Source organism: Hemitrygon akajei, chromosome 10 (genome assembly GCF_048418815.1).
Source record: "Hemitrygon akajei chromosome 10, sHemAka1.3, whole genome shotgun sequence".
Taxonomy (NCBI): Eukaryota; Metazoa; Chordata; class Chondrichthyes; order Myliobatiformes; family Dasyatidae; genus Hemitrygon; species Hemitrygon akajei.
This window is the reverse complement of record NC_133133.1, coordinates 174,322,263-174,335,890: the sequence shown is the minus strand read 5'-3', so window position 1 is coordinate 174,335,890 and position 13,628 is coordinate 174,322,263. Positions and strand designations below refer to the sequence as shown.

At 42.6% G+C, this 13,628-nt stretch overlaps 1 protein-coding gene across 3 annotated transcripts in view; it reads left to right on the top strand.

Annotated features, from left to right (window-relative positions):
• med21 (mediator complex subunit 21) overlaps nucleotides 1-11,508 on the top strand; it is a 30,490-nt gene extending 18,982 nt beyond the window's left edge. Inside the window, exons 4-5 of one of the 3 annotated variants that reach the window (XR_012100653.1) lie at nucleotides 2,912-3,882; nucleotides 6,130-11,508. Coding sequence is in view for 1 of the 3 variants with exons in the window: in XM_073059776.1 (XP_072915877.1) it covers nucleotides 2,912-3,088 (177 nt within the window). In the remaining 2 variants the exon portion in view is untranslated. Of the gene's footprint in view, nucleotides 1-2,911 lie in introns of all 3 variants that reach the window. The other 2 variants (XR_012100652.1, XM_073059776.1) reach the window with 2 other exon arrangements.
• Nucleotides 11,509-13,628: the final 2,120 nt, after the last annotated feature.

Sequence of the window (13,628 nt, the reverse complement as noted above, 5' to 3'; positions counted from 1 at the left end):
CTTTTTCAGGACTGAGAAGGAAGGGGGAAGATGCCCAAATAAAAAGGTGTGAGGGAGGGGAAAGAGGCTAGCTGGAAGGTGATAGGTGAAGCCAGGTGGGTGGGAAAGCACCTCTGCACCATCCACCATAAGTGGAATTCCCCAGTGCCTAAACATTTTAATTCAGATTCCCATTCTCATTCTGGCGTGTTGATCCAGGGCCACCTCTTGTGCCAAGATGAGGCCACTCTCAGGGTGGAGGAGCACCACCTTGTATTCCATCTGGATACCCTCCAGTGTGATGGCATGAATATCGATTTCTTGTTACGGTAAACACCACCTCCATCCCTTTCTCCTATGGTCTACTCTCCTCTCCTATCAGATTCCTTCCTCTCCAGCACTTGACCTTTCCCACCCACCTGGCTTCACCTATCACCTTCCAGCCAGTCCTCCTTCCCCTCTGCCCCCCTCTCCACCTTTTTGTTCTGGCATCTTCCCCTTTCTCATGCCGTTGAAGGTTTTTGGTGCAAAACTCCAGCTGTTTTTGCATTTCCATAAATGATGCCTGACCTGAGTTCCACCAGCATTTTGTGTGTGTTACTTTGGATTTCCAACATCTACAAACTTTCTCGTCTTGGTAATTGATAGCTTGTGGTCACTCACTTTCAATTTCCCATGAAATGAGTTAAGATTTAAAAATTATTTTAATCTAGTTAAATAACAGCACAGCCTATCTGTGACTTGCCCACCTGTGGTAAACACAAAGTTAAAAACTGAATCTTCTTCCATTTCCCCCTATGTTTTACATGATTCACAGTTCTTTGGAGTTTGAAGCAGTTTAAAAAGGCCATTTACTTATCGTATTCAATGGCATTTAATGTTTTGGTTTTGAAAGAAATGATAACCAAGTTGTTAGCATGGTTTATAGAAATTAACCTTTGTTTAAGTCTGTAAAGTGACATCATTTCAGAATCAAGCTCATTATCACTGTGTGGTGATATTTGTTTTGTGGCAGCAGAACAATACAATACACTAAAATTACTATAAGTTACAATAAGAAATATGAATAGTGAGAAGTGAAGTAGTGTTCATGGGTTTCAGAAGACATAGGAACAGAATTAGGCCATTCAGCCAAGCAAACCTGCTCCACCATTCCTTCATGGCTGATTTACTATCCATCTTAATCCCATTCGCCTGCCTTCTTCCTGTAATTTTTTATGTTCTGTCTCATCAAGAACCTACCAATCTCCACTTTAAATGCACCTAATGACTTGGCCTCCACAGTTGTCTTTGCAATTGAATTCCATAGATTCGCCATTCTGTGGCTAAGTAATTTTTTTTCTCATCTCTGTTCTAAAGGGATTCTGAGGCTCTGTCCTCTGGTCCTTGACTCCCCCCACTATAAGAAACATCTTCTCCATGTCCACTAGAATCTAGAATTTCAATATTTGATAGGTTGCAATAACTATAGCTCAGCATTTAATACCATCATTCCCACAGTCCCGATTGAGAAGTTGCAGAACCTGGGCCTCTGTACCTCCCTCTGTAATTGGATCCTCGGCTTCATAGCCGGAAGACCACAGTCTATGCAGATTGGTGATAACATATCCTCTTCACTGATGGTCAACACTGGCACACCACAGGGGTGTGTGCTTAGCCCACTCTTCTTCTCTGTATACACATGACTGTGTGGCTAGGCATAGCTCAAATACCATCTACAGATTTGCTGACGATACAACCATTGTTAGTAGAATCTCAGGGGTAACGAGAGGGCGTATGGGTGTGAGATATGCCAACTAGTGAAATGGTGCTGCAGCAACAACCTGGCACTCAACGTCAGTAAGACGAAAGAGCTGATTGTGGACTTCATGAAGGGTAAGACAAAGGAACACATACCAATCCTCATAGAGGGATCAGAAGTGGAGAGAGTGAGCAGCTTCAAGTTCCTGGGTGTCAAGATCTCTGAGGATCTAACCTGGTCCCAACATATTGATGTAGTCATAAAGAAGGCAAGACAGTGGCTGTACTTTATTAGGAGTTTGAAGCGATTTGGCACGTCAACAAATACACTCAAAAACTTCTATAGTTGTACCGTGGAGAACATTCTGACTGGCTGCATTACTGTCTGGTATGGAGGGGCTATTGCATAGGACCGAAAGAAGCTGCAGAAGGTTGTAAATCTAGTCAGCTCCATCTTGGGCGCTAGCCCAGAAAGTACGCAGGACATCTTCAGGGAGCGGTGTCTCAGAAAGGCAGCGTCCATTATTAAAGACCTCCAGAACCCAGGGCATGCTCTTTTCTCACTGTTACCATCAGATAGGAGATACAGGAACCTGAAGGCACACATGCAGTGATTCAGGAACAGCCTCTTCCCCTCTGCCATCAGATTCCTAAATGGACTTTGAAGCTTTGGACACTAGCTCACTTTTTTAAATATATAGTATTTCTGTTTTTGCACGTTTTTAATAATCTATTCAATATACATAATTGATTTGTTTATTATGTTTTATTTTATTTTTTTCTCTCTGCGAGATTATGTATTGCATTGAACTGCTGCTAAGTTAACAAATTTCACATCACATGCTGGTGATAATAAACCTGATTTCTGATTCTGAGTCTCTCCCCCCCCCCATTCTTTCAAACTCCAGCGAGTACAGGCATACACTCTGCATATATTAACCCTTTCATTCCTGGGATCATTCTCGTGAACCTTCTCTGAACCCTTTTTAATGCCAACACATCTTTCATATATGAGGAGTATTTAAGAGAGTCTTAGGCATATGGATGTAAAAACAATGTTAGGAGGGAAGGAGTAGATTGATCTTGGAGTTGGTTAAAAGTTCGGCACAACTTTGTGGGCCAAAGGGCCTGTACTGTATTATGGTATTCTACATCCTTGCATACCGACCTAATCCTGTTTCTCAATATCCAGGCTGCAAGCCTACGCCAGCTGGAGGAGGAGAACCATGCGGCAGCAGCTCGCCTGGAGGAGGTTGTATTCCGAGGAGACTTGCTGCTGGAGAAGATTCAGTGTGCATTAGCCGACATTGCCCAGTCACAGCTCAGCACAAGGAGCAGTGGTTACACCCAGCGTGCCCCCGAATCTTAGCACCAGGGAAGGGCTCTCTGCTCAGACTGGCAGGCCAAAATAGAACCATCGCATTTTGTTTCAGTGTGGAATGGTGGCAGATGGTGCAAGAGGAAGAGATATGGTGAAATAGTAAGACTGAAATTGTTGCCTTTTTTCCAATGGACTTGTAAAATCTTTGCAAAGACAAATTAATTTTGTGTTTACACTGTACTGCTGCTGCAGAGCATCAAATTTCACATCATGCATTACAGTGATTGATAATAAACCTATTTATCTGTCAGTAAGAATCTCAAAGTATGTGGAAGTTGGCTCATAAAGTGATTATATTATAGTATATACTATATAATATTATAGTACAATAATATTACACTAATATACTATACTATACTCTCCTGGCCTTCACGTGTAACTTAGCTACTAAGCCTTGTGAAACTATTTCTATTGACACAAGAATGGGCAAAGGTGGGTTACCAGCATCTTAAAACCATTCACTTCAGGCAGATGGAGCTCATCTGTGGTTGGCAGCTCATCTAGGAGAAGGAAAACTGATCTTAACCCTCTGCTGCCTTGTGGCTATACCCGCTCATGGGGAAGGCTTTGGGAGTAAACTGCAAGGGAAAAATCTGGAGCTGGAGTCCCTAAGGCAGTGAGTTCAACGCTGACTGGAAACTCCAGTGACGCCACTGGTGCAAAACTGTATGAGCCTCTGCCATTCCTTTGGGCTGATCAGCTGCATGGAGAAGGGTAGCCTGCTGCATAGGCAACAGCTTGGACTCCACATCATTCTACCTTGGCTTTACGTATCTAGACAGGTAAGATGTAACATCCATGGTCGAGTCTGACCAACAGAGGTCTCAGAATATTAGACTAATAGTATATTATTGGTGTCATAATTATAAGGAACCTCCAGCTTCTGTCTGTTAATACTTTATTTACTGCTCCTAACCTCTAATTCCCCCTTATCCTTGCCCCTAAACCCTAATCTAACCCCTACATCCTCGCACTGTCCCAAAAACCATCCCAACAAACCTTAAAAAAAAAAACAGCCATGACCTTTGCAGACATCGCAGCTCAGAGCCATTCAGACAGGAAGTCAGTGTTAAATAATTGTTAATTAATTATGTCATCCTGGATGCCATCATGAAAGGAAGTCGATGCTAAATCTATTGTGAATATTCACATTAAATTAAACCTGGCCGGCAGTTCTGTTTAGTTTGCGAAGATGTGATTTGATTTAAGATTCAAGATTGCTTACTGTCATTTCCAGCACAGAAGTGTAAAGGAGAATGAAATAACTCTAGATCCAATGCAGCACCGAGAACACAATAAATATAAAACGTAAGATAGCTTATACACATTGATTGTATGCCCGTAAAGTGGAGCTAGGTACAGGAGTGTCTGTCCATAAGGTGACTGTACATTAGTTTCCCAGATCACAGCTACAAGGCTAGCTACATGTAGGCCAGGTTCTGTAAACAGCAGACAGAATTATTGGAATAGGAAATCTTTGAATTGGTGTATTTAATAGGTTCTTGATTAGTAAGAGCATCAAAGGTTACGGGGAGGAGCGTTTAATGGCTCTTGGCCTGTACTTGCTGAAGTTTAGAAGAATGAGGGGAAATTTCATTGAAACCTACTGAATATCGAAAGGCCTAGATAGACGGGGAGAGGATGTTTCCTATAATGGAGGGGACAGCTTCAGAATAGAGAGATGTCCATTTAGAATGGAAATGAGGAATTTCTTAATCAGAAGGTGGTGAATCTGTGGAATTAATTGCCTCAGCTGTGGAGGTCAAGTCATTGAGTATATTTAAAGCGGAGATTGATAGGTTCTTGTTTAGTCAGGGCATGAAGGGATGGGGAGAAAGTAGGAGAATGGGGTTATAGAACATAGAACCATAAAAAACCTACAGCACAACACATGCCCTTCAGCCCACAATGCTGTGCTGAACATGTACTTACTTTAGAAATTACCTAGGGTCACCCATGGCCCTCTATTTTTCTGAGCTCCATGTACCTACCCAAGAGTCTCTTAAAAGACCCTATTGTATCCGCCATGAGAGGGATAATAAAATCAGCCATGACTGAATGACAGAGCAAACTCCAAATGGCCTAATAGCCAAGTTCTGCTGCTGTGTCTTATGGAAACATTAAGATTATCCAGGAACCTGGTGGGTTGAGCATTCTTCCTTTGGGAGGAAGAATGAATTCTCAGCATTTCAGATTTCTGCCCAAAATTCATCCCCCACACCCCCTCAGGTGGAGTTCAACCCGGTAATTTCACCCAGCCCCTTTTTCTTGCTCAAATGCAATCACATCATTCCATCTTCTTTACTGTGTGATTATCAGAGGTACACGCAGTACTCCTGAACATGTTGTACATCTGTACCTTAATCCCCGGTCTCTGTGCCTTTATTAATGAATGCACTGATATTTATTTATTTAGAGGTACAGTGCAAAATAGGCCTGTCTGACCCTTTGAGCTGTGCCGCCCAGCAACCCTGATTTAACCCTAACCTAATCACAGGACAATTTACAATGAGCAATTAACCTCTTCATCAGTACATCTTTGAACTGTGAGAGGAAACCGGACCACACAGAGAAAACACATGCATTCCACGGGAATGTTTTACAGACTCCTTATTAAACAGTTACTTTCCCCAAGCAGTAAGGCTGATCAACACCTCCACTCATTAACTCCACCTCTGATTTATTATTTCCCATCATTCACCTTGTGTACAGCCTAGCATCACTTTATGGACCATCTATGGATATAAACTATCTTGTATATATATTTTTATTATTATTGTGTTTTTAATTTTTTTGTGCTGCATTTGATCCAGAGTAACAATTATTTTGTCCTTCTTTACACATGAGTACAGGAAATGATTGTTATGGCTTCTCTGTAATGTTCACTGCTGAGGTAACGGTTTCTCTGTAGCTGCAATGTTTGGGTTATGGCTGGAGATAACAGCACTGTAGTATGCATGTTAGCCAATCGGAGATTGTTGTTTTGTGTATCTGGAAGGATATTGTTTTTGCGGTCTTTTGTTGAGGAGAAATGAAGAGGGAGGACGCGTGTGGAGAGAGCCGGTGGACCCACCGGACGGAGTGGATTGGGATCTGAGGGTCCGAAGGTCGGCGATGCTCGAGGAGACCGATGGTGGAAGAATGACAACTGAATGTGCTCCAACGTGACTGACTTGACTTGGGCCCTTTTTTATTTTCATTACTAGCCCTATATTCTGATTAAGATTCATAAAGTTCAATCATTTAATTGCATTTGGTGCACTGTGATATTTTGTGTTGTGGGTTTGTAACTGGGGGTATATTACACAGCATCCACCTAAACGTGATTACCCAGTTTGGTGGGGCTGGAGGCTATTTCCCTAGATGCACATGAGCTGGGTGAGCCTGAGGGTTACATGATATTAAACAATGCTGAATTTTGAATCTTGGTTTCCCACTAACAAGGACCATGCTCATTGTCCTTGATTCATCCTTACCTCAAATGATCAAGTCCAGTAGCATACTCTGGGTTCAGTTTGCTGTGTCTGACAATGATGGGAAACCTGTGCAGGAGAGCTTTTAAAGTGGAAAAGTCATTCCACTGGAGCAGTACTACTTTCTCGACCTCAGAACTCCTGGTCCAGTGACACAGCTTCCTCAGTTGCAGTGGATGACCACGGCTATATCTGTGCCTCATTATGTTCTCTCCTTGGACCTTTATAGAGCCACCTCACTGTAGATCTCATCCCCCTCCAGTCCACCGGATTGACTTTGCATGCTAGCCCAGGCATGTCCCTATCTCACTTTTGAAGTGGCATACCAGAGTGGGACACTGTCTCATGCTAACAGCTACTTGGAGCCAAAGGTGAGAGCCGAGTGTCCGGTGGGGACCAAGAGTGAGAGAGGTGTCCTGGAATGGACATGACAGGCCCTTTAACTAGAGGTGCTACCCCTCGCTGGACACCCCCAGCACCCCAGTGACCCATTGTAAATTAGATATTGAACATGTGACTGTTGTAGTTAGTTGGGAGGGATCTTAATTTGTAGTACATTTGACTTTACAAACTTGTTCTGCTGTAGCCACAAGGCTTCCTGCATCTCCATTCTGCAAAGGTCAGTTTCACATTTATTTTAGAGATTCAGCATGGTGCAAGCCCTTCTGGCCCAACAAGCCCACCCTGTCATATTACGCCCATGTGACTAATGAACCTACTAACTGGTACCTCTTTGGTATGTTGGAAGAAACCGAAACACGCGGTCACAGGGAGCATGTAGAAACTCCTTCCAGGCAGAGTCAGAATTGAACCTGGGTCACTGGTGTAGTACCAGTGTTTCACTAAATGCCAAGCTGCTGTACCACCCATGGCTCCAAGTGAGGACACTTGCGTTATTACTGGCTTGCATGATTCAGTAGTTCTTCAGGAAGAACAAAAGGCTGAATTTGAATTGGTGTTTTTTAAAATAGCACAACTGTAAGATTGAATATGCAACTTTACAATCTTAGTACCTGCAATTATTTAAGCATAGTTTTTAAAAATCTAAGACTCCTAACAGATTCCTCCTTCTTCAGACTTGTACCTTTTCCACCTATCCTCTTCCTCCCCCCCCCCCCCCCACCCAACTTCCACCACCCCAGGTCTCACCTATCACTTGCCAGCTTGTATGTCTCCCCCACACACCCACCTCCTCTTTCCCTGCTCTCACCAATCACCTGCAAGTTTGTATGCCTCCCCCTCGCCCACTTTCTTTTGTTCTGAATTCTTCCGCCTTCCTTTCCACTCCAGGTGAAAGATCTTGACCTGAAATGTTGACTCCATAGTTGCTGCCTGACTTGCTGAAGTTTCTCCAGCATGTTGTGTGTTGCACTCTAATGTGTAAGGCAGGATTCATCATTGTCCTGCAGTCTTATTCAACAGAAGCTAATGGATAAAGTGTAGTGAGTTCCCACACTATTAGAGCTCTCTCCTCTCATTCTCTCTGAGTGCGGTGATAAATAATGAACGAATTCCAACATTGTTTACACAAGAGAAAACTAAAAGGCACAGATTCAAGATGCGAGGAGAGAGATTTAAGAGACCGGAAAGAAACTTTTTCACTCAGAGGGTAGTGAGTACCTGGAATGTGTTGCCAGAGAACTGGTCGAGGCAGGTGCAATTGCAATATTTAAGAGACATTTAGATATTGTGGGGAAGTCCAGAATCAAAGGGGACGTCCCTTCAGAACAAAGATGAGAAATTTCTTTAGCCAATGGGTGGTGAATCTGTGGAATTCATTCCCACTGACTGCTGTGGAGGCCAAGTCACTGGATATATTTAAATCAGTAGTTGATAATTTACTTATTAATAGCGTCTTGGGGAGAAGGCAGGAGAATGCAGTTGAGTGGGATAAGAAATCAGCCATGATGAAATGTGGAGCAGGCTTGATGGTCGGAATGGCCCAATTCTGCTCCCATCTCTTATGGTACATGGCGGGGAGTGGCTTGAAGGGTTCATTATCAAAGTATGTATACATTCATACAAACTTGAGATTCGTCTCCTTACAGGAAGCCATAAAACAAAGAAACCCAAAAGAACCCATTTAAAAAAGAGACACCCAATGTGCAGAGAGGAAAAAAAAATCATGTGAACAATAAAAGCAAGCAAGTAAGTGTTGTGAATTGAAATCCAAAGAGGGTCCAGCTACAGACTCTTAGTTCAGCGCAGAGCAGAACAGCAAGCGGAACCAGCCCATCCCTCGCCTCAGGCCCTGACACCCTGACCATTTCAATTTGACCCAGTGCCTAAAGTTGTTGCACAAACATCGGGTTCTGTAATTTCGATCCGCTCTGGAGCCTGGAACCTGCCCCCTCAATTTGGCCTGTACCTGGCCTTTCCAATTCAGCCGTGTGTTGAAATCGGTCTGCGTGCAGGCAACTGAAACTAGCAGAGACAGTTGTGTCAGCATGGACCAGTTGGGCTGAAGGACCTGGTGCTGTGAGCTCAGTCCATGGAGAGATCATAATAGGCATCCGTTAGTCTCGTGAAACCATGGATTTGCGTCTTGGAAGGTTTCCTGGGCAGGATTGTATGGGAGACTGGCAGTTGCCCAAGCTGCAAGCCTTCTCCTCTCCACACCACCGATGTTGTCCAAGGGAAGGGCGCTAGGACCCATGCAGCTTGGCACCGATGTCGTCGCAGAGCAATGTGTGGTTAAGTGCCTTGCTCAAGGACACAACACGCTGCCTCAGCTGAGGCTCAAACTAGTGACCTTCAGATCACTAGACCGATGCCTTGTCCACTAGGCCATGTGCCAACACCTGGAGAGGTCAATAAGGGACAAACACCAGCACCATTCATACAAAGGGAACTTCCATCAGGAAGTAAACATTTGGATTAAAACCAATTAACCTTTGCAACACAGTAATGTTTGCAAGTATTACAGATTTCACATTCACCCTCTGGGTGACGCAGTGCCGTGGTAGTTACAGTAACTCTTTACAGTGCCAGCAACCTGAGTACAATTCATGTGCTGCCTGTATGGAGTTTATAGGTTCTCCCTGTGATTGCACGGGTTTCCTCTCTCAGTTCAGAGATGTATGGTGCAATTGGATGGTGTGGGCTTGCTGGGTCAGAAGGGCCTGTTACCATGCTGTATCTCTAAGTAAAAAGTATATATACTTATAAAAAATTGTCCTCTTGTATTAGCCATTTCCATCCTGGGAAAAAGTCTCTGGATATCCAATTTATCTATGCCTTTTATCTTGTCCACCTCTCTTCTTCCGTTGCTCCAAAGAGAAAAATCCTCGTTTGTTCAACCTATCCTCATAAGACATGCTCTCTAATCTAGGCAGCATCCTGGGGAATCTCTTCTGCATCCTCTCTAAAGCTTCCACATCCTTCCTATAATGAGGTGACTAGAACTGTTGACGGATATCAGCTTGAGTAGCATCGGTGGGAGGAAAGAAATTGATGATGTTTAAAGTTGAAATCTTGGATCAGGATGCTTCCCTTCCACAGATGCTGCTCAACCCATTGAGTTCCTCCAGCAGATTGTTTATTGCTCCAGATTCCAGTTTCTGTGGTCTCTGGTATCGCCTCTGCCCTAAGGAGAGGTTGGACAAACTTGGGTTGTTTTCTCTGGAGCAGCAGAGGTGGAGGAGAGATCCGATAGAGGTTTACATGATTATCAGAGGCATAGACAATATTATTTACCCAGCATGGAAATGTCTAATAACATGCATTTAAGGTGAGATGAGAAAGTTCAAAGGAGATATGTTGTAAGTGTTTTGCACAGAGTGGTGGGTATGTTGAATGTGCTGCTACGGTTGGTGTGGAGGCAAATACACTAGGGACATTTAAGAGGATCTCAGATAGTGTAGAGATATAGACACTGTAGGCAGAATGGATTAGTTAGCAATTAATTGCTAGTTTAATATCTTCAGCACAACACTTGTTGCACTGTTCCATTATTTTATGTAGAAATACAGCACAGTAACAGGCTCTTTGAGCCTGCACTGCCCAGTTACACCATTATGACCAATTAATCTATCTTAGATTAGGCTGTTAAATAATTGTTACTTTCCTTGTAGTTTAACTTTATTATGCTTGTTTGTATTTTGATCGTTATTGGCTGTTAGAATAACAGTTTTGAAATACCGTCAGTTGTCTGTGTATGTGTTCAAAAAAACTATCATTGCTAATTGGCGAGAAATAACTGTTATGCTCACTGTGTTTTCAAGTTTGGAGATGCCAGAAATGGCTGGGAGTGAAAATGAAATGATTTCACTACTTCACCAAATTAGGAATTACAAAGAATTTGAAGGTATCGACAATGATCGTGAATGTTACAATGAAAATGAAGATTTAGAGGATGCAGTTTTTGATAGCATTGTATGGAGGCCATCCATTTTTCTGCAATAAGTGTCTGCGCTACTTTTGTTCATTGTGTACACTGGGTGAATTGCTGTCGATAACTATTAGGAAATAATACCCAATTTTATAGTACTGTAATTCTATTAGTAGTGTTCTAATTTGTTCTGTATTTCATTTAAGTACATGTTACTAGGTTTGTCTTTTTTAAAGCTTTTTAACTATTTCCATAAAACTTTGGCTAATTGCCACTTAATTGGGCCAAAATGGACTCGTTCTGATGTGCCCTAATTAACCAGAATCTACTATAGTGTTTTCTAGTGGTTGTAGTTGCTTTTGTAAGAACTTGGTTGTAGTTGTGGGTGTCGTACTACTTGAAGAGGGGCTATCTTACTGGTTGAATGAAGCAACAGAATTTGAAAGATATTTACCGCAGTTAACAAATTGGTATAAGAAGGTTAAACCACATTGCCATGGCGTCTTTCGCCTTCATTTTCTTTCACTATTAGGCTCTGCTTTTGATATTCTCCTTCCCTAATCCCTTTGTGCTTTTAGCACTTAATAAACGATTGTAAGCAACAAGTTTAATGCCTTATTCTTGACTCCTGAAGAATGTCAGATCAAATACATCAGCATCCAACACTAATCTGTATGTCTTTGGAATGTACACTTCACCGCTGCACTGGAGGGCCACACTGGTGAACGTTCAGGTAAGCTAGGATGGTTACGGGAAGAACAAATTTTTCTTTTGGTGGTGGTAGGTACAACAGAAGGCCATTGATTGGTGTAAATGGCATGGTTGCTTCAGTATCTAGGTTTATTGATTTATCACATGAGCATCAGAAAATACAGTGAAGTGCATTGTTTGTGTTAACAACCAACACACCCAAGGACGTGCTGGGAGCAGCTTGCAAGTGTCGCCAACATAGCATGCCACCATGCTCAGCAGAACAACACAAGCAACAACAGCAAAACAAATCCCTTTCCTCCCCTCTGCAGACATGCATACACAAGCTTTGGCCATTGCACCTCAATTTCTGGAAATAGTTCTTGTAGTTTTTCAGGCTTGTTAATGGTCACCTAAAAATATAAACATGAGGTTCTGCAGATCCTGGAAATGCACAGCAGCACACACAAAACACTGGGGGAACTCTGCAGGTTAGACAGCATCTGTGGAGGGGAATAAACATTTAACACTTTGGGTGGGCCGAGACCCAATTACCTTTCCCTCGTTTGGCTTCTCTGATCACAACTAGCTCCTATTCCCTTCCTCCGCTTTATTTTGGCTTCTTTCCCCTTTCTGGTGCTGGTGAAGGGTCTTAGTCTTGAAACATCAACTGTTTACTCCGCTCCATAGATGCTGCCTGACCTGAGTTCCAACAGTATTTTGTATTAGTTTCCAAATGTACATTCATTGGCCACTTATTCAGTACACCTGCTCATTGATGCACATATCTAATCAGCCAATATGTGTCAGCAGCTCAATGTATAAAAGCCTGCAGACATGGTCAAGAGGTTCATTTGTTGTTTAGGCCAGACATCAGATTGGGGAAGAAATGCGATCTAAGTGACGTTGACCATGGAATGATTGTTGGTGCCAGATGGGGTGATTGAGTATCTCAGAAACTGTTGACTTTCTGGGATTTTCATACATAACCATTTCTAGAATTTACAGAGAATAGTGCGATCAACAAAATGGCATGAGTGGTATTTCTGTGTGTGAAAACACCTTGTTAATGAGAGAGGTCAGAGGAGAATGGCCAGACTGGCCAAGCTGACAAGAGGGCAACAGTAACTCAGATAACCACATGTTACAACAGTGGTGTGCAGAAGAGCATCACTGAACACACAGGTTGGCAAACATTGAAGTGAATAGCTAACAGCAGCAGAAAACCACACTGGCTTCCATCCCTTTACCTAATGAAGTGGCCACTGAGTGTATGATAAGCATTATCTCATAAGCATGAATGTGTTCATTGCTGCTGCCTTGCCAAGGTTAATGAGTTTATTCACTGTGGTGGCTTCCTAATGGAAAATCCTTTTGCATAAATAATGATAAAGTTTTCCCTTTATTGATTTTGCTATACAATCCGGATGATGACATCAGAGAGTTTTCATCGTCTAGGAGTTCAGTGCGCTGTAGGCATTGGATTCTATTGATTAACACTGTAGCATAATATAATGTATCTTGCCTTGCACATTAGAGACACCTTTTAATAGAAGCTTAGATGTGTTTTGTATTACCTTAATGGGCTGATAGAAACAACAGTGAGGTTAGAACTAGAGGTCATAGTTTAAGGATGAATGATGACATATTTAAAGGGAACATGAGAGGGAACTTCTTCACTCAATATGGTGAGAGTGTGGAATAAGCTGTCAGCAGAAGTGGTTGATTCAGGTTCCATTTCAACCTTTAAGAGATGTCTGGATAAGTATGTGGATGGGAAGAGTGTGGAGGGCTATGGTTCAGGTGTGGGTAGATGGGACTAGGCCGAATAACAGCTTGGCATGGACTAGATGGGCCAAAGGATCTGTTTCTATGCTGTATTGCTCAATGACTGTAATGGTGGTGGCATATTAACCAAGGAAATTTACTAGCCACGTCAATAATGACTTGGAGATTACTCGTGAGGGAAAGCTACAGAATTTGTATTGTTCACTTTGGAACCGTGTGGAGCTAAGAGCCTTTTTTCCAGTATTAG